At 46.6% G+C, this 19671-nt stretch overlaps 1 protein-coding gene across 2 annotated transcripts in view; it reads left to right on the top strand.

Moving 5' to 3' along the window:
- Window positions 1-19671, top strand: part of CREB3L2 (cAMP responsive element binding protein 3 like 2) — a 106260-nt gene that overhangs the window by 81004 nt on the left and 5585 nt on the right. For both annotated transcript variants that reach the window (XM_044246663.1, XM_044246662.1), the window contains exons 6-11: window positions 398-544; window positions 1569-1627; window positions 2932-3000; window positions 15730-15829; window positions 16095-16221; window positions 17622-17838. In XM_044246663.1, the coding sequence (XP_044102598.1) occupies window positions 398-544; window positions 1569-1627; window positions 2932-3000; window positions 15730-15829; window positions 16095-16221; window positions 17622-17838 (719 nt within the window). The remainder of the gene's footprint in view (window positions 1-397; window positions 545-1568; window positions 1628-2931; window positions 3001-15729; window positions 15830-16094; window positions 16222-17621; window positions 17839-19671) is intronic.

Genomic DNA, 19671 nt, shown 5'->3' with positions numbered 1-19671 from the left:
CTTCACCCTTTCCCTTGAGTGATAATCCTTGGTTGTGTTCTCCATCTTTGCTTCCACTTCAGACTACTCATCTCTCACCTGAAGCATATGAGCAACCTTTCCTCTCAGAATTTTGCAAGTTTCTTTTTTTTTTTTTTAAGATTTTATTGATTTATTTGACATGAGAGAGAGATCACAAGTAGGCAGAGAGGCAGGCAGAGAGAGAGGAGGAAGCAGGCTCCCTGCTGAGCAGAGAGCCCGATGCAGGGCTCGATCCCAGGATCCTGGGATCATGACCTGAGCCGAAGGCAGAGGCTTAACCCACTGAGCCACCCATGCGCCCCTGAATTCTGCATGTTTCTTGAGTGTTGCCCACTTGTTCTGCTTTGACCCTTTTTCTGCCTCTTAATCTGCACAGAAACTGCAAGGGTCAGGTCCACTGGTCCTGACAGAAGAGGAGAAGAGGACCCTGATCGCCGAGGGCTATCCCATCCCCACCAAATTGCCTCTAACAAAATCAGAGGAGAAGGCTTTGAAGAAGATTCGGAGGAAAATCAAGAACAAGGTGAGCCCTTTAAATCGAGGAGCTTTTATGATCAGAGACCATGACAAGAATTAAGCCTGGGTACCCCCATTCCCCCTCTTCCCAGTGGCCAACACTGGCCCATCTCATGGAGGGAAGACAAGGGGGACAAGGCTCAGTCTTGCCCTTCCCCTCAGTGGGGAGCAGGAACACAGTCCCCACTGACCTCTGTGTTCCTCTAGTCCCTCTACCCATCCTCTGTGTCAGTGGATCCCAAATTGGGTGTGCCTATTCCTTGGTGCCCATGGGGATCCATTCCGGGCTAAGAGGAAAACATTAGAACTCCCATTAATATTTTTTACATCAGCCTTTTAAGTTTCTGTTTTATGGTATACACAATATTTCCTTCTCGTGGGCATGTATATAATTTATAAATAATATAAATGCATTATGGGTGTTTAATTTTTTTACTAGGTTTTTGATTTAAAAAAAAAAAATCCTGTAATCTGCTGTCCTATGCCTGGATTTAGTAGTCTCCTAGCCCTAGGTCCCTACAGGGCAAATCAGGACTGGTGAGTTCAGGGGGCATGGCTAGGGTACAGACAGGCCAGAAGGCAAGAGACAGAGAAAGAAAGAAAAAGAGAGTTCAGTTACCACTCTTGGTCCCTGTGCAGAACCAGGAAGGGGGTTATGTCTGACCAAGCCCAACTGTCTTGGTGTACTTGTTCTAGTTGAGCCAACTGAGGCCCATGGAGTTGAAGTCATTTATTGAAGATGACATAGATGGTGTGTGACCCACATGTTCTGTTCTGACTCAAGCCTGCCAGGCTTCCCATGAGGGGCCCACTTTGGTGGGAACTAGTGACCACACAGGCTGGTTGAAACCAGGGAGGTCAGAAGAGATGACTCACAGATGAGCCAGCGGGTTATCTCAATGAAGAACGGCCACAGAAATGAGCAGGACTCTGGGGATTTCTGTGCGAACAGACTCCTCTCTTCCATTTACACACAACTGACTTCTGGAGCTGGCAGGAAGTTAATCCTTTCTTCTCCCCTTCTGTGTCAGATTTCTGCCCAGGAAAGTAGGAGAAAGAAGAAAGAATACATGGACAGCTTGGAGAAAAAGTAAGCCTCCTGCCGAAACTGGGTGTGTTACTGGGTGATCTGCCTAGGAAAATGGGAGTGTGCCAAGCTTCTGTTTTCAGGGAAAGTGGATCAAGTTCATTCTGGCCACCAGCAAAGCCGGTTGGTCCATCCCCTAGGTCTTGCCTGCCACCTAGTGGATTTGAGAGGGGGAGGCTTTACAAGGACGGCCTTAAGTTAAAAAATGCACTCAATCTTAGCAGGCGTTGGTACCACAGCACTTCTAAACAGAGTAAGCCCTCGAAGGCTTCCTTGCAAACAAGTGCAAATATTAACACTCATTCCCGTTCCTGGAACTCTCCTCAGAGGAGAGGCACTGTTTCCGCCGAAAGGAGCAGTGCTAATTCATCCCTCACGCCCTAGAGAAGGCACATGGGCCGCGCAGCGAGTGGCGCCGGCGTTCTTTACTTTCCGTCCACTGTAATTCATGCTTCAAGCTAGCTACTACCCACAAAAACACTCGAAGGCACCCTTTGTTCTTCCGAGTAGTCCAGAAGATCAGGAGGGCTGTCGAAAAACATGAATGAGATGCAATTTTGTATTAGCCTTAGAAATATAGTTCTCCACTTGACCAACAAATACCGTCTAAGATGGAAATGAGGCCTCTGACCCGGAAATGAGGCCTCTGACCCGGAAATGAGGCCCCTGACCCAGAAATGAGGCCCCCGACCCGGAAGTGAATCTTCCTGTGTGTCTGGGGAGAAGAGCAGATCCTGGCTGGTTCTTGACATTCCTACTTGACATTCCTACTCTCTACATTCCTAGGTTAGGTGTTGGTAATTGAGCATGAAGTAGTCCCATGCTGTTTCATTATTTTCTGTAGGCTTCAGGGTCAAGATGGTCTTTAATGCCTCTGGGAGGCATGTTCCTGCAGCTGGATTCCTTATCTTGAGGCGTTGCGTTTTTCTCCTCCTCCCTTGTCTATCCCTATCAGTCCTTCTGGCCAAGACTACAGCCAGCAGCATCCAGGCTCCTGTAGATGAGGGAGATGAGTGATGGACATTGAGAGCAATAGGGATGAAATAAAAGAAATCGAGGTTGGAACACCCTAGGACTTTACAGTTTGTACCATCCTTATTCATTTTCTTGTTCCGAGGCACGTGTTACTCATCTCTCTCTCTCTCTCTTTTTTTCTTTTGTCTTCTTACCTTTCTTCCCAACTGAGGTTGGCTGGGCTCTCTCCCTCACTTTCCTAGAGTAGCTGAAGCCCAGTCCTCCTTCTCCAAACCCCACCTGCATTTGCTCAACTGATACAACTAAATGTCTTCTCTCTTGCTCCTCTGTAGGGTGGAGTCTTGTTCAACTGAGAACTTGGAGCTTCGGAAGAAGGTAGAGGTTCTGGAGAACACCAATAGGTGAGTGTCGCTGGAGTGAAGAGCTGTTGAAACTGCCTAATGGAAAGTGGGGGAAGGGCAGATCCAGGAGGAAGGTGCAGTAGGAGGAAGGTGTGAAGGCATTCGGGATGGCCATATTCCACACACGCACACTTGCACGCACACACACGCACACACACACACTCTTTACTTTTCCTAAAATACATGGCAGGAAGCTTGGAGGAGAATAAGGATGGTAAGTTTGTTTCTCATGAAAAAGACATTCAGCTTTAGAGGTGGACGGGAGGGACTGGCCTCTTCATTGTCACCCAATCATAGTAACAGATGGTGTTTATTCGTGAAAGGAAAAGAGGACACCAGGTTTGTTTTTTTTTTAAGTTACAGTTTATAAAAATTAATGATATTTCAAACCCATTTAAAAAAATATCTGGAGACAGAGTGAGTTAACAGGCTCTTCTAGCCCTTTCTTGTCAGATGTTGTTTTTAGCACATCACAGATGTCAGCTCCTTAACCTTCCAGCAACCCTATGAGGTGGTCCTATTAATATCCCCATTATATAGAGCAGATCACTGAGACTCAGATGGTTAGGTGATATGCCCAAAGTCACACAGAAAATAATAGAGCTGCATTTGAATGCAGGCAACTTGTCTCTGGAGCCTAAATGTAAGAGAAGTGTATTGAGTGGTATCCTGGGTCATATGCAAGAGAAAGGGGTTGAGGTATAGGATTAACAAAAAGGGGTTAAGGTATAGGGTTAAGAGTTGGGGAGTTTAATCTAGAATGTGTGTATGTGTACGCAGTGCCTACTACACTTTAAAAATTAAAATATTCGTTAGGGGATCCTGTTGCCCTTAGTTGTTACAGATCTGACAATGTAAGCCGAGAAAAATAGCCTTTTAGGTAAGAAGAATATTACTTAATCATCTCAAGGCTTAGCATTAATGCCTAATAATGATTTTGCAATCATTAAGGGATCAGGTTAAATCTATTTGCCTGTCATTTGATAACACTAAATTTGGTTGCCGTCTTCGTGGTGCGATGCTTAGGCAGCAGGATTTTCTACTTCTAAGCTTAAACTACCATCAGTGGGAACATCGGACATTGTAACCCACTGGACTTCCCTCTGCGTTTCTGGGAACGTCTGTGCTCAAACAGCAGGTCGAGGGCAGTTGCCTCAGGTGCTCCACAGACGATGGCAGAAGTAAATAAACACCCCCTGGCTCCAGGTGCTCTTGCCTTGATCCCCTGCGGCAAAGGGGGACGGTTTCCGTTACCGCTTTAGGGTTCTGTTTTCATGGTTCCCTGTGGTCAAGTAGTCTCCCTAGGCTTTGCCCCTTCTTACCTCCAACTTCACTCCTGCCGTAGTAGATCTCTGGGTCCTGAACCCCTACCAGAGTCTGTGTCCACTTGTTAGCGTCCTGAATGCCCATCCTAGCACTTACAATGCTCCATGTTCACGAGTGGGACAAATCCACATTATGAACTGGTGAAAGAGAAAGAAGAATGTATCCAAGATAATCCTGGAGTTTGATCCGGGTTTGTCCTTGTTGAAGGGCTCCAGGTGCCAGGTCTTCTCACAGCCACACGGGGGCAGCAGAGGTGCAGTATGGGCTCAGCTTTGGGGAGCGGGTGCTTGTGATTAGAAGTGCTCTGCTGCCCGCTTCTCCTAGGAAGGGCCTCTCCTCCCCTCTCCCGGCTGACCGTGCTGTATTGTATTTTTTAAAAAAGATTTTATTTATTTATTTATTTGAGAGAGACAGAGAGAGAGAGAGAGAGCGCGAGCGTACACGGGCAGGGAGGGAGGGAGTGGGAGAAGCTGATTCCCCGCTGAGAAGGGAGCCATACCTGGGGCTGGATCCCAGGACCCTGAGATCACTACCTGGGCCAAAGGTAGATGCTTAAAAGACTGAGCTACCCAGACACCCCTATATTTTTTAAACTTAAAAAGACAGCCTGGTGGGGCGCCTGGGTGGCTCACTGGGTTAAAGCCTCTGCCTTCAGCGCAGGTCTTGATCTCAGAGTCCAGGGATCGATCCCGGCATCAGGCTCTCTGCTCGGCAGGGAGCCTGCTTCCTCCTCTCTCTCCCTGCCTGCCTCTCTGCCTACTTGTGATCTCTGTCTGTCAAATAAATAAATAAAATCTTTAAAAAATAAAATAAAATAAAATAAAGACAACCCAGGTGCTTGGGCGGCTTTTTCAGTTGAATGTCTGCCTTGAGGCTTGGGTCATGCTCTCCGGGTTCTGGGATCAAATGCTGCTCAATGGAGGACTCCCTGCTCAATGGGGACTCTGCTTCTCCCTCTGTGCCCCCCGCCCCCCCCACCACTTGTGTGCTCGCTCGCTCTCTCTCTATCTCAAAAAGAAAACAACTTACACATGTAATATATTCCTCATCACAGAAAAAAATGAGAAACTACAGTTCAAAAAGAAAAAATTGCAATCTTTTCACCCAGAGATATTTATATTTTGTAATATTTTATACATGCGTATTTATACATATACACATCCTCTTTCGTTAAGAGCTTTTCCCATTTAACAGAACGCAGTGGACATATTTTCATATCAGTGTATTTCCTCAGAGTCCTTATTTCTGTCAGAAGCTGATAAAGAGCTATCATGTGAGGAACACTGACATAAGGTACATCTGATTCTGTGTAACACAATCTGTGTTTTGCCAATTACTTTTACCTTTTAAATAATGGCCATGGCGATTTCAATAATATCAGTTATTCTGGAACAGGAGTTACGGGAACATATGGTATATTTGAACATGGGGTCAGCCTATCTCATGTTCTTCCCTGGGAGTCAATGATGAGTTTCCTCTTTTCTTCTTCATGGACTGTGTGGAAATTCTTCCCAGCATTTAGCCTATTGGAACCAGCACTGAAGAAACAACATGCCCCAGGCCTGCTCTGTCTCTTGGCGGCCCTGTATGTGTTCTCTGCCTTCAAAACTCAACCTTGCGGGCAGACAACCCTTCTTTTGTGGCTTACAGTTGACTGACCTGTAGTCTACCCACAGATAATCTTATCAGGGGACTCCTGGGGTTATAATTTCTAAGTAACTTTTAATGTGTTTTAGCCTGAGAGGTCAAGAAATGAATGCAGGGCTGTTCTTGTTGAGACAAGGAAAGTGGGTCTGCATCCCTTTGGCGTCTTCCCCTCCTCAAGGGCCTCGCCTTGCTCTGAGGACACGGCAGTAACCACAGTGACTTCTGTTGTAACCTTGGCAGTCTCCTGCCGTCCACCTGTTCCGAAGAGGTGGTGGTTTGGGCATGTGGCAAGGGAGACTTTTGGTCCCTTTGCTCACACAACATTGCGTTGGTGACACAGTGTTTGAACTAAGTACAAGGCTGGGCCTAATGAACACACACCTGTGTTTGTGTTCCTGCCCGTGTTTCTTGGATTATCATCCTTTGGAGGTAGCTGGATAGACACAGAAGAGCCAGGCGTGAACCGGATCCCACATCTCTGGAGTGGGCTGGGGGATCGCGGGCGCCATGATGTCATGGGACCTGACATGGTGGGGAAAGTGAGTGGCTGTTTCCTTGTTGACCACATTAAAGGAAGATGATTTTTTCATTTTCCCACTTCTGTGTTACACCCCAAGAGGGACTTTTCCATCTCTCTGGATAAAAATGAGCGCTCCAATTCAGAGTCAATCCTGAATCTTTTGGTTAATGCTGGACTTAGCAATGGCCACCTAGTAGAGTGTATTGTTGGTTTAAAGACCCTTTTATCTGAGCTCAGGAAGCTGGAAGGGGATGAGGACGGGAGAGAAAATGAAGAAATGCTCTTAACATTTCTGCAGCCTTACCCGGAGCCTCTCGGAGCAGAGCCAAGCCGTGCGAAAGCACCTTCACACTTGCACTGCTGAGGCGAGCCACTAATTGCGTGCCATCAGGAGATGTGTGAGATGAGAGAGAGACAGCTTCCCAGGGGGCCTGTCTTCCTGCGCTCAATCAGGAAATACATTTTCACTTACAAGGTCTGGGTGAGGCGTGTATGTGTGTGTGTGTGTGTGTGTGTGTGTGTGTGGCTGCTGGACGATCATGCTGGCTTTCCCATGCCCATCCCTCACCCCTCAAAGCTGCAGGTCCTCTGGACAGTCCTACCCTTGTCCCATTCCAGAGGAATCCTGTGCAGGTGACCCACACCGCTCAGCCCAGCAGTTTCCGGTGTCGGTGGTTCTGTTGGCCCTCTGGTTCCATACTGTGCCCCTTGCCTCTGTCAGGCTGTGAGCCACAGGCCCTCTCCTCCCGCCCCAATGTGTGGAGCCATGCGTGGGAGCTTAGGCCTGAATTCCACGTTAGCACAGACTACCTAATTTGACTTCTACTCACTTCATTTTGTAGAAGGGGGAACTGAGGCACCATGAGGTTCAGGTCATCCAGATGTCTAGAGGTAGAATGGTAGACCTCAGCCACTCAAGTTTTAAATTGATGCAGATCTTCATTTTTCTTCTGCTTGTGCCCCTTTCTCTTTCAAGGACCACTGCCCTCGCCCAGCACAGGGCTAACTTAAACCCGAATAGGAGGGCCTTGCTTTGGACTTGTGTTTTCGGGGACCCTGCTCTGGCTTACCTCTAGCCACACGTCCGTCCATGGGAAGAGAGTCAGCAGGCCCAAGGCGGTGTTTGCATGTGGAGTTCTTACTCTACCCGCTCAGGCCTCACCCTGGTAACCTGGGATTCTGGAATTCCCTGCCCCAGGGGCCTTGGGTCATCTCCAGGGCCTGCGTGGATCTCTATCCCAAGTCTCTTCTCCAAAGGGTAGACCAAGCCACCGGGGGGCCATCCCCGAAGCTGGTGCATCAGGAGTTTGAACCCGGCTGCTGTGTGCCTGGAGTCCTGCATGGGGCATCATGTCCTCTCAGCTCTAACCCTCTCTGGCTACCTCCACTTGTCTTGTTCTTGGAATCGACACATGGTTCCTGATACAGCTCTTTCCAGCTATGTGCACTGGGCTTTGGCCGTGTTCCACCTCTCCTCATTTGTCTACTTGGCCCCTATGCCTGTGCCCATTTGCGTGACGCACTGTCCCCCTCTTCCCCAGGCTCCCCTGTTCTCTGTAGATTGACCGTCACTGCCAGTCCCCCCTGCTGCCCTCCTCGGGGAGGCCACTGGAGTACTGATGAATGATGTGACTTCCCACTCTACAGACCTTCACCTCGCTTTAATTCACTTTCATTTCTCTGGTATCTGTGACTTCTGGTTGTAGGAAGAGTATAAGCTTTCTAATACTTCAAACCTCCCTTTGGGTATCAGACAGAGTTCCCCAGAGAGACTGGAAGGCATGTCAGTAGAATTCTGTGGCAAAGTCAGCCATTTCACAGCCCCAGAGAACATTCTAGAGCTCTCTTGTTCCTGGTCCTGCACAAGTAGGTAATGGAATATCTCACAAGTATCCTCTGGTCCCAGCACAGCAAACCCTTTGTGATACAGCGATTACACAGAAAGAGGAAGGAAAAAATGCATCCTTGTTTTTTTTCCTATTGAGGCCAAAGCCCCATAAACAGCCCTCAAAGCTTAAGTAAAAGATCATACGTAAATATTATGCAAAGGTTAGGGTTTTAGCGCCCTGTGACTGTTATTTATTTGCATATGTCACGCTTCAGTATTTAGAAGTCTCGGAGATGGTTCGTGAGTCTCCTTACCTCCTGTTATGCAGCGTGTGGAACTTTAAATCATGGTCCGCTGTACCCCAGCTCCTCGCCATCGCCACCCCACGACTTGGAAGTAGATGGTTTAGCTTTTGAACACCCTCCTCCTAACCCTCAGAAATTCTGAGACAATTACTCTAAAAGACCAGGGTGGGCATGGGGTTGGGGAAGGATTCAGTGGGATTTTTTTTTTTTTTTTTCCCAGAAGGACACGGGTGCTTGGCTCTTCTGTCATAAAGCAACCTGATATGCAGCCATATATAATTATTGTGCTTGGGTGCACCAGCTGAGTGGCACTTAGACTTTTCAGTTGTAATCCTTTTGCATTTTCTGTAGCGACCCAGGCATCCCATGGGAACCTCTACCTCACACGCGTAACTAGTAGGAGGGCTTCACAGCTGGATGCTTATTTACGATGCGTGATAGCCCCCAATCCCGTGTGTTCCAGCTGATTGTTTTATTAAAAAAATTCACAATTTGGGGCATCGGGGTGGCTCAGTGGGTTAAAGCCTCTGCCTTCGGCTCAGGTCATGATCCCAGAGTCCTGGGATCGAGCCCCGCATCAGGCTCTCTGCTCAGTGGGGAGCCTGTTTCCCTCTCCCTCTCTGCTTGCCTCTCTGCCTACTTGTGATCTCTCTCTCTCTCCATCAAAGAAATAAATAAAATCTTTTAAAAAAAAATTCACCACTGACAACCCGAGTGTTTCCACAACCCACTAATGGTTCATGATGGGGAATTTGGAAAACAACACTGCTCTGATAGTTCTGGAAGGAGGGGAAAAAAGTTCCCGCATCTCTGTAGGAGGCTGGCTTTTCCAGAGAGTGGTTCGTGTGCCTACACTCACGGGTGTGTTAGAAGATGTGTTGGAAAGTACATCTATCGAGAGTTCCTGGCATAGCAAGTTATCAGGAACCCCCAGTTTATTCTTTTTCCCTGGTTCTGGTTTGTTACTCTGGTGGGCAGTCAGGTAGCTGAATGTTTCAAGTACAAAAGACAGTAATAACTAAATGACCATTTCCTCTTTCTCTCTCTCTCTCGTCCTCTCTGTGTCTCATAAATAAAGGAAACATTTTTAACATTTTAACATAATTTTAACATAATTTTTTTGTTTAACATTTTAAACATAATTTAGAATACTAAATTAAGTGAAAGACAAAGAAAACCACGAGGGCGTTGATATATTCCCAGTTGTGGTAAGAGTATGTCTCGCCCTCCTGGCGACTTCTGAACGCTTTGTCCGATTTCCCTTCACCCTCCTCCCAAGATACAGGGTGACGATATATTTTGGGTGAGGCCGGCTGCTGCCCCGGACTGCTCTTTTGCAAGGAGCTGCGTGAGGACAGTCACTAAGTTTATTTTTACATCTCATCCCAGGACAAAATCCGCATTTTCAATCAAGAGTTGGACACTCCAATTTAACAAGTTGTGAAAAAATCTCTTGGCCCAGATAAATGTTTGCTACGAGTACTCCTTTCTCTAAATTGAGACCTTGCTCCCGGAAGCCCAAGAATTCATTAAGCCATAATTAGCCATGGTCACTGATGATTTAAAATACAGTAATAAAGGAAAAGTTTATTCTGGGCTGTGCATGCACTGTTGGGTCTGTCCTATGGTTGGGTTTTTATAGCTTTAGTTTTAAAAATAATTCTTCCATTTCCCCTGATGACTGCCTTTCCTTCAGCCAGCCCTTCGTGCAAGCAGGGTGACGGCCGTCATCCACATTCCCGATGTCACAGGCCATGGCATCTGTCCCAGGGGCATCAGGAAGAATCCCACATCATCTCAGATCCATGCTTCAGTTAGGAGGCCCCAAGCTTCCCTATAAAGGTCTGGCTGCTTCTGTCACCCATGGAAAGGGGTAGCAGGCACTCTGGAAGGGTGTCTTTGCTTCAAGAAACCAAGAGTACTCCAGGAAGGGGAATTCTCTCTGTCTTTTATTAGCTGAGGAGGTCAAAGGGATTCACTTTGACTGGCTACGTAAACTCAGGACTGAGATAACTTGATTAAAACTATGCAGTAGTGGTACCAAGATCTAAACTCAGCCAATCCTCTGTTCCAGTGCAGATGCTCCAATTCTAAAGCCATCCGTCCATTCTTGCAGTGTCTCAAGGAGGGACAGGTCTTGTAGTTTCCGTTTTCCTAATCAGGGCCCAGGTTTGACTTCCAGACACCTGACGTAGGTCAAGGAGCACCCTTGATTCTTTAACCTCTCACTTGGCATTTCATCTTTGGTATAGCCTGAGATGTGCCACAGGACAAACAATGTCATGTCATTGTTTTTATTTGTATCATTGTCATAGAAACCTTGTTAGTGTGGGTCTCTGATTTTTATTGTGGCTCTGCCATCTGTGGCTTGACCCCTGTTGATAGTAACCTTTTCTTTTTTTTTTTTTCTTTTAGAGAGCGAGCTTGAGAGTGAGTGTATGGGGGGAAGAGCAGAGGGAGAGGCAGAGAGAGAAAATCTTAAGCAGGCTCCATGCCCAGAAGGAGTCTGATGGGCTCATTCTGATGTCCCTGAGATCATGACCTGAGTTGAAGTCAAGAATCAGACTCTTAACCAACTGAGCCACCCAGATGCCCCTACGGTAACCTTGTCTTTTCTAAGGATGGACGTATCTCTTCATTGGGCTATTGTTGTTATGACATTAATGTCACTGGGTTTAAGAAAAATGTACCTAACTGAGAGGTATTTTGGTTCTTGATTTTATTAGGTTATCAACAAGGGCATGTGTCATAGCACATTGTAAAGTCCATGAACTACAGAATCAGCTTTTACATATGAGGGCTTCAACTTAGGAATTAACATGTCTTTGAGATAATTCTTTGGTATCTCTCAGTATATAGGGTTCCTAGAACTCAGTCAGTGGGTGCTCCCTTTTAGTTTCCTTCCCTTATGACAAAGTTGAGTGTTTCTGCTCTAGGAATGAATATATATGAGTTTCTCAGACTTGATTGGATCCTTGGAATCTGTTTAGATTTGGGGATGGATGACCTCCATCACTTTCCTTGGGTGAAATCACTCTGAGTTGCTGATTGATGGGCTTCAGAATGTCATCATTTCCACCATCAGCTCAGTTTACTTCCACTGATCCGAGCAGGAGAAGCAGCAGCAGGAAATAGCACATGATCGATCGCCATTGCTTTCCACCAACATCTCAAGCTTAAAAAAAAAAATCTGTTTTAAAACTACATGTTTGCTCATCTCAAAGGGAAGGATTATAGACTGTTAGAAATCAGGGACCATTAAACAACTATTTTCATTTGCAGTGGATTCAGAATATAATTGTCTTGAGTTTGGAGAAGATGCACTGCTGAATGCCAAGTAAACTTCTACCCAACTGGAAAACATCTAGCCTTCCCTGCCCACCCAGCCAGACTTGGATGGTCCTTCTTCCACACTTGTAGCACTTTGCCTCTGTCCTTAGGGGTCCCAGCTTGAGGCAAGAACATCCTACCACCGGTAGACATGCTTAGGCAGGTCTGGTCTGTGAAGGGTCTGCTTTCAGGCGCCACAATGGAGCGTCTTCAGTCTAGGGCAGGGGCTAGTGATCTCAACCAGAAATTGGAAGGGAGGAGTGATTCCAAGTAATTGATGGATTTGGTTTTCGCAGGAAAGAAGTGTGGGATGATTGTGGGCGAATAAGATTGGTTGGTAAAATAGGGAATTGGTTTCACTTTAAAATCACCTTAAGACTTTGGAGCAAAAGGCAGTGTTTTTGGAAACATCTGGAAAGCTGCACAGAGCACAGCTGAACTTGAGTACCTCAGGCTGCCAGCTCAGGCAACAGGGGTGCCCCGTGGGAGTTGAGGTGCTTGCCCCCCCCCAAGGCCGCCATTGCTTCAAGATGGCTCCTCAGAAGCAAGTGAGGAAACCGTAGTCTAGCAGGTAACAAACATATGACTCAGTACCACAGAAGGAGGCAGAATATGAGAGAAAAGTGTTGTGCCCTATGGCCAAATGCAGGTCTTAGAATTCCAGCATACAGCAGGGAGAACCCCGGGGAAAGCTTTGGGGCCAGCACCACTGAGGTGGTCAAGAAAATGGAAGCTACTGCCTGCCGCATCCTAGCGCTGGGAGAACGAAAGCTCCCCCAGGAAGCGGGTGTGCATTAGGTCACTTAGCACCCTGTTTGGGAAAGGCAGCTATGCCAGCGGCTAAGAATAGGGGCCTTGTCCAGAGTGCTGGGAGAAGAGGAAAAAGGTGTGAGGGGAAAAACTTGCTTTATCTGAACATTTCATTGCAAGCTCTTTTTTTCCCTTGTCCTCAGCTTTCTAGAGGTATAATTGACAAAACTGTTAGATATTCAAAATAGACATGATTTGAAATATGCATACTTTGTGAAAGTGTTCCTGACATCGAGTTAATTAATGCATCCTTCACCTCACATGTTTCCTGTTTTTTGTTTTGAATTTTCTAGTGAGTACATTTTAGTTTCACTCTCTTTGCAAATTTCCGTCATCCAATACAGTGCGACAGAGTACAGTTATTCTGTTGTACGTTAAATCCTCTTAGGGCTTTTACCAACCTCTCCCTATGCCTCCCAACCCCCACCCCTTGGCAACTGCTTTTCTACTCTGCTTCTGAGTTCAACTTAAAAAAAAAAAAAAAGATTTTTCTTTAAAGGTTCCATATATAAGTGATACCATATGGTGTTTTTCTTTCTCTGGCTTATTTCACTTAGCGTAATGCCCTCCAGGTTCATCATCTGTATTGTCACAAATGACAGGCTCTCTGTATGAGGAATTTAATATAATCACACTACCAGAATTTCTTAGCCTTGAGTAACATACAGATACTTTTTATCTATCTATCCAGCTATCTAGCTATTTATTTATTTATTTTTAACATATAATGTATTATTAGCCCCTGGGGTACAGGTCTGTGAATCATCAGACTTACACAATTCACAGCACTCACCATAGCACATACCCTCCCCAGTGTCCATGACCCAACCACCTTCCCCTTAACCCCCTCCCCCCAGCAACCCTTAGTTTGTTTTGTGAGATTTAAGAGTCTCTTATGGTTTGTCTCCCTCCCTGATCCCATCTTGTTTCATTTTTTCCCTCCCTCCCCCCACATCCCCTGCCCTGCCTGTCAACTTCCTCATATCAGGGAGATCATATGATAATTGTCTTTCTCTGATTGACTTATTTTGCTCAGCATAATACCCTCTAGTTCCATCATTGTCATTGCAAATGGCAAGATTTCATTTCTTTTCATGGCTGCATAGTATTCCATTGTATATGTATACATCTTTATCCATTCATCTGTTGAAGGACATCTAGGTTCTTTCCATCATTTGGCTATTGTGTACGTTGCTGCTATAAACATTCCTGTGCACATGCCCCTTTGGATCACTACATTTGTATCTTTAGGGTAAATACCCAGTAGTGTGATTGCTGGGTCATAGGTAGCTCTGTTTTCAACTTTTTGAGGAACAGAACACTTAAAGAACATGTTGCCTGAATATACAGAAACCAGATCCAAATGGTTTGATTATACTTCTAGGTTAACAATGAACAACAACAACAAAATGTACCACAAGGTACTAAAAAGGCGTCCATGTTAATAGAATTTAAATTAATGGTCCTGATTCATGGGATGAATGATTTTGTTTTGCTTAAATTAAATTCATCAGGACCACACAGCATTATTTTTGTTGTTGTTGTTGTTGTTGTTGTTGTTGTTTTGATTTGGGGGGGGGGGTTTGTGTGTGTGCTGTGCACTTCCCTAGTTCTGCCCCAGATCTTAGCCAGCTAGCTGCTATGGCCACCCTGTCCCTGCTTGGCTTAACTCTGGGAGAAACTCATGTCATTGGCGCTTGTCAGGGTGGAGGTTGCAAACTCTGAGAAGACTAGCCTGTCCTTCCAGTACTTGAAGGCTCTTCAGGAGGTAGATTGTGTCTAGAGGCAGGTTCCCCGGGAGAGCCCAGAATTCTGCAAACGAGCGATTTGCTGATGTTTCCAAATGAGCTTGTCTGGCTTTCTGATGTGACATCACAGCATGAATTTGTTGAAAATTTCTGAGACTCGAGAAAAAGCATCTGCTTATAAAATGGTTCCACTTTGCCATGTGCACGGGGCTTGGGGAAGGAGTGAAGCAAAGAGAAGCTTCAGCTCTCGGCTGCTCACACGGGTTGATCCCAGAGGCTCTGATTCAGGAGGCTGTGTTGTAAGATCCTTTTCTGCGGCTTGCAGTGTTCAGAATTTGCAAAGAATGTCACCATCTGCTCTCTCTGTGACCTGATGTCACACAGACCAGAATATAGGATTCTCATCCCAAACCTTCCCTTTTAAGGGTATGCACAGTTGTCCAATTTTAGGGAGAGAACAACTCTTTTTTGCTTCTGCTCCCTGTCTCTTCCTGGAGAAGGAGCAGAGTCTGTGTGGGGGGGGATGGTTCCCAAGAGCCTGGCTCTGAGCATGCGTCCGGTCGGGCAGACTTCTCTGCTCTCTCGTAGTTTGGCTTTGTTTCTGACCGTAGAGATGCCGTGAGCCTGCAAGGACCATAGGTGTGAGGTGCTCCTGGCTGTTTGCCTCCCTGTCATTCCTGGTTTTCCTCTCTTCCTCCTCAAGTTTGCCATCTGAGTGACCGTGGCTCACGGATCCTGCGGCCATTTCCAGTGACAGCCACAACCTCTGGCCACTCCTTCAGGTCTCTGTGTTTCTCCTTTCTTATGTCCTCTTCAGTGTTTCCCTTCTTGTAGGTAAATGAGATCCGCTTGTACCACCATCACCCACCCATCGAATTGTTCTTTTTTGGTTTTTTGTTTTGTCTCAGGGGCTGTTAGACAAGTCCCAGCGTTGTAGGGGATAACTCGGGGCATTCAGCTCCTACACAAAACAGCACAAGAACTGGACAGGCTGCCAAAGTGAGGGGGGCATTCCAAACTCTGGGGAGTCCTGCCGCACGGGGGCTCAAAGGCACTGGGGTCCGTATCTCCCTCCGAACGAGACCTTCCCTTGGCACTGCTTTCAAATTGAGATGCGAAGCTCTGGCAGCTTCCCTGGAGCCTGGGGACAGAGGTCGCCGGAAAGCACTCTCCTCTGTCTTAGTCTCTTCATGCTTTGGTTTGCTGTGTTTGCAGAACTCTCCTGCAGCAACTACAAAAACTTCAGACTTTGGTGATGGGCAAGGTTTCACGCACCTGCAAGTTGGCAGGCACACAGACGGGCACATGCCTCATGGTGAGTTTCCCAAAGGGACAGCGCCGCAAGTGCCCTGCGCCCCCCCCCAGTCACCAGTCTATCCCCAGCTTGCCACATCCACGTCCACGTGGGGTTGGAGGAGCTGTGTGGCTCGCTCTGATGCTCCCCGGGGTTGACCAGTTGGCTCAGTCCAGCCTGGGAAAGGGGAGTCTGAGTCCCTGCACTTCCCTAGCTGTTGCCGGGCTTGAGGTTTGCTCTGGGCTCGTTTACTGACAGCTCCCCGTGCTCCCTCTTCTCCCTGCAGGTGGTTGTGCTATGCTTTGCTGTTGCATTCGGCAGCTTCCTTCAGGGCTACGGGCCCTATCCTTCTGCCACCAAGATGGCCCTGCCCAGCCAGCATTCTCTGCAGGAGCCGTATACAGCCTCTGTCGGTAAGATGGCACTAGGCAACTTGTAAAGTGTCTTGTTTCATTTGTCTGGAGCTTTCTGGAAGCTCAACTTTCTGAGGGAAGTCTTATGAGAAAGTCTTATCTTTAAAGACTGGTAGAAGCATAACTTCTCTCTTGAAGGGAGGGAAGAGGGACACAGCGGGTCTGGTGCCCAGGCATCTGGCTCCCTTCTTGTGCCCCTTCTGCCTCAGCCTGAGGCTCCACTGGGAATTCTCTAGAGCAGAGTATGGCAGAATAGAGTTTGCAGATTCTTGCTCTAGGTAAATTCTGAGGTCTCCTTTTTGAGCTCTGATAAGGGGGAGGGATGTAGATTTGGCGGGGGGGAAGTCGTAGGTGGAGGGGAACATTAAGCTTTCCCTGACATTTTAAAGGATTTCCCTGTGTTTCTACTTCTACTCATTGGAATTGTATGTTGCCATAGTTAAGAGTTCGTGAAATGAATCGGTCTGTCTTACAACACATTATGACCAAGATTTAGAGAATTTAGAGACTCAGGTGTTAGAAGTGTGATAACCTCACCTAGTTCAATGATCCCTTTTAGGTATGTAGGAAATAACGAAGTAGGCTGTGGGGATCATAACATATACACAGATACCCGCACACACTAATAAGAGCAAGAGTGGAATTGGGTGTTAGATTGGCAGTAGACACAGTCTTGCTGTTCTGAAACGTCTCTGATCTTCACCGGGTGGTTCTCTCTCTGCCAGGTTTATGACAGCAATGCTAGCATTTCAACCACATAATTTCAGTGATCTCTTGGGAAATTCTTTTTTTTTTCCCCTAAGGGAATGTATCTGTAAATTTAAATGGAAGCCAATGAGAGCAGAGCTTCTGTGTTGTAGAAAATTGCTACAGAGCCATCCAGCTCTGCAACTCTCCTATAAAACAAAGAAACTGTCTCTGTCATTTGATTTATGGCTTTGGCTTTGGGGCTTCTCTCTGGTTTCCAGATGAAAATGCAGTTTTCTGCCCTCGTGCCTTCTCTCCATGCAAGATCAGCTCATTGGAAATATTTCTTGTTTTAGCTGGTCTGGACATCTCCAAGTATTTGACTCCCATTCTTCATGACTTGTTTCCCTCAGATGGTTATGGGTGGGCAAGGAGGGGAGTTTTATTTTCAGTGCAGTGGGGATGGCGGTTTGCTTCATGTCTATTTGCTTTTCTGTTGTTCTTCCAGCACTGGATAATTGATATAATGTTTCACTGCACAAAACTCTGAAACCCTGAAGCCTTTATGGAAAGCCAGCGCCAACAGGCACCCTCCATTCTGGGCAAAAGAACCCACAAGTTCTCATCTATTTCTGGCCCTGGGCATTTGAGTGAGGGGATAGGATAAACCCTGTGGTCTTTCCCTAATACCTGTTCCTTTGCTCTGTCCTCAGTGAGATCCAGAAATCTGCTGATCTACGAGGAACATTCCCCGCTGGAAGAGCCGTCCAGCCCAGCCTCAGCTGGGGAGCTTGGGCACTGGGACCGAGGATCCTCTCTGCTCAGGGCATCGGGCCTGGAGAGCAGGCCTGAAGTGGATCTTCCCCATTTCATTATCTCCAATGAGACCAGCCTGGAGAAATCCATGCTGTTGGAGCTACAGCAACACTTGTGAGTCAAGTACACATAGATCTGGCTCCCCTGAGGCGCGCATGATGGGTTGTGGGTCGGCAACCTGGAATGTGGGGTGTCGACTTTCCCATGGGCCCAGTCCAGGTCTTGTGCTCTTTCAGGACCTCTCTCTGGGACCTGGGACTCTGGAGAAGCTACTACTTGCCAACAGCTGCCCTTAACAGAGATGGGGTTGTGGGGGGAGCATGGTGGTGCAGGACCTAGGATGAGCTGCCCCTGTGTCTGCTTTGTCACTGGGGAGCTGGCCATGGTGGCTTGACTCCCTCCTTCCTCCCCTCAGAACCTCATATAGAAAAAATACAGCCCAGGGCGCCTGGGTGGCTCAGTGGGTTAAGCCGCTGCCTTCGGCTCAGGTCATGATCTCAGGGTCCTGGGATCGAGGCCCGCATCAGGCTCTCTGCTCAGCAGGAAGCCTGCTTCCCTCTCTCTCTCTGCCTGCCTCTCCATCTACTTGTGATTTCTCTCTGTCAAATAAATAAATAAAATCTTTAAAAAAAAAAAAAAAAAGAAAAAGAAAAAATACAGCCCAGCCGAAGCAGCGCACTTACCATGCAGATGCAGCCTCAGGACCCTTCCCCTCCCTTCCTCCCACTAGAGATGTGTGTACGTTCTGTTCGATATCAGCATAGAGTTTTATGATTTATATACAAATAAATGTGTATTAATTTTAATTATAGATTTATATTGAGGGACATCATTTGAGAGGCACTTTGCACAGATGGGTTTCCATATGGAAAATAACACTGGGCTCCAATTCTCCGTATGTTGTTTCTTTTAGGACATTAGGGGGGAAAGTCTTTTGGGAAACTTAAAGGCATAAAGGATGGTCAGATAGTGTTATTGTGCTGGGGGAGGTTCCTGAAAATGCCAGACAGCACAGGAAGGAGGGTCTGCATCCACACTCCTGGTTATATGTGGCCTGGTTGGTGATCTAGCTGAACTAACCCCCGTGCTTCCCAGAAATGATGCTCTTCCAATGCAAGGGCTCCCACTTGAAGATTCAACTGCAGACTCTGCAGCTTCTTCCCCCTAAAGCTGTGGGAAAGGTTCATAATTACATGTACTTGTATATGTTTACATGATACATGCATATTGAATGTTTACTGCACCTACTCCTGTAAGTACTATGCAAATGTGATCTATAAATCCTTTTAAATACTTTAAGAGGCTAGGTGTTATGATTTCCATTACAGAGAAACTTGTAGAGGTGCCATTGGGAAGTATGGAACACTCCACTGCTTGATTATGTGGCTCTGCCCTCTTGGCTCCACTATTCGGGGCCCCATTAAAACTCTCACTTGTTCTAGGATGTCTCCCTGCCACCAAAGCCCTCCACCCTCCTCTGAGAGCCTAGAGATTTTCTAGACTGTTATATAATTTAATAACATGTTTATTTTCTATTATATGTTTAGTGTTATTTCAACTTAATTTTTTTTAATTTATCTGAATGATTAGTATTCTAAACCAGAGATCAGACTTTTTCCTTTTATTCTCTTCTTTCCAGAGTGTAGCATAGGGTTACTCATCCTCTGATGATATATTTGCTTAAAGCAATTTATAACAAATCAGCATCAAACCATGCTTATCCTCTGGGTTGGGATGTCTCCTCTTGGGTAGGGATAAAGGAAGGAATATGAACGAGCTGAAGGGCTGGTAGCTGGAGACTTTGGGAACAGAGGATTTCTAGTAGGTGGGCAAAGAATGAGAACCCACTTGGGGCTGCCCTCAAAGTTGACGAAGTTGCCGTCATGGAATGATTATATCATACTCCCAAGCATGAGAATTGTAGTTGTCAGTCAACTAAGACTCTTC

The sequence above is a fragment of the Neovison vison genome, chromosome 4 (genome assembly GCF_020171115.1).
Source record: "Neovison vison isolate M4711 chromosome 4, ASM_NN_V1, whole genome shotgun sequence".
Lineage (NCBI taxonomy): Eukaryota > Metazoa > Chordata > Mammalia > Carnivora > Mustelidae > Neogale > Neogale vison.
Note: the sequence above shows the minus strand (reverse complement) of the source record. Positions and strands in the feature narration are given on the sequence as shown.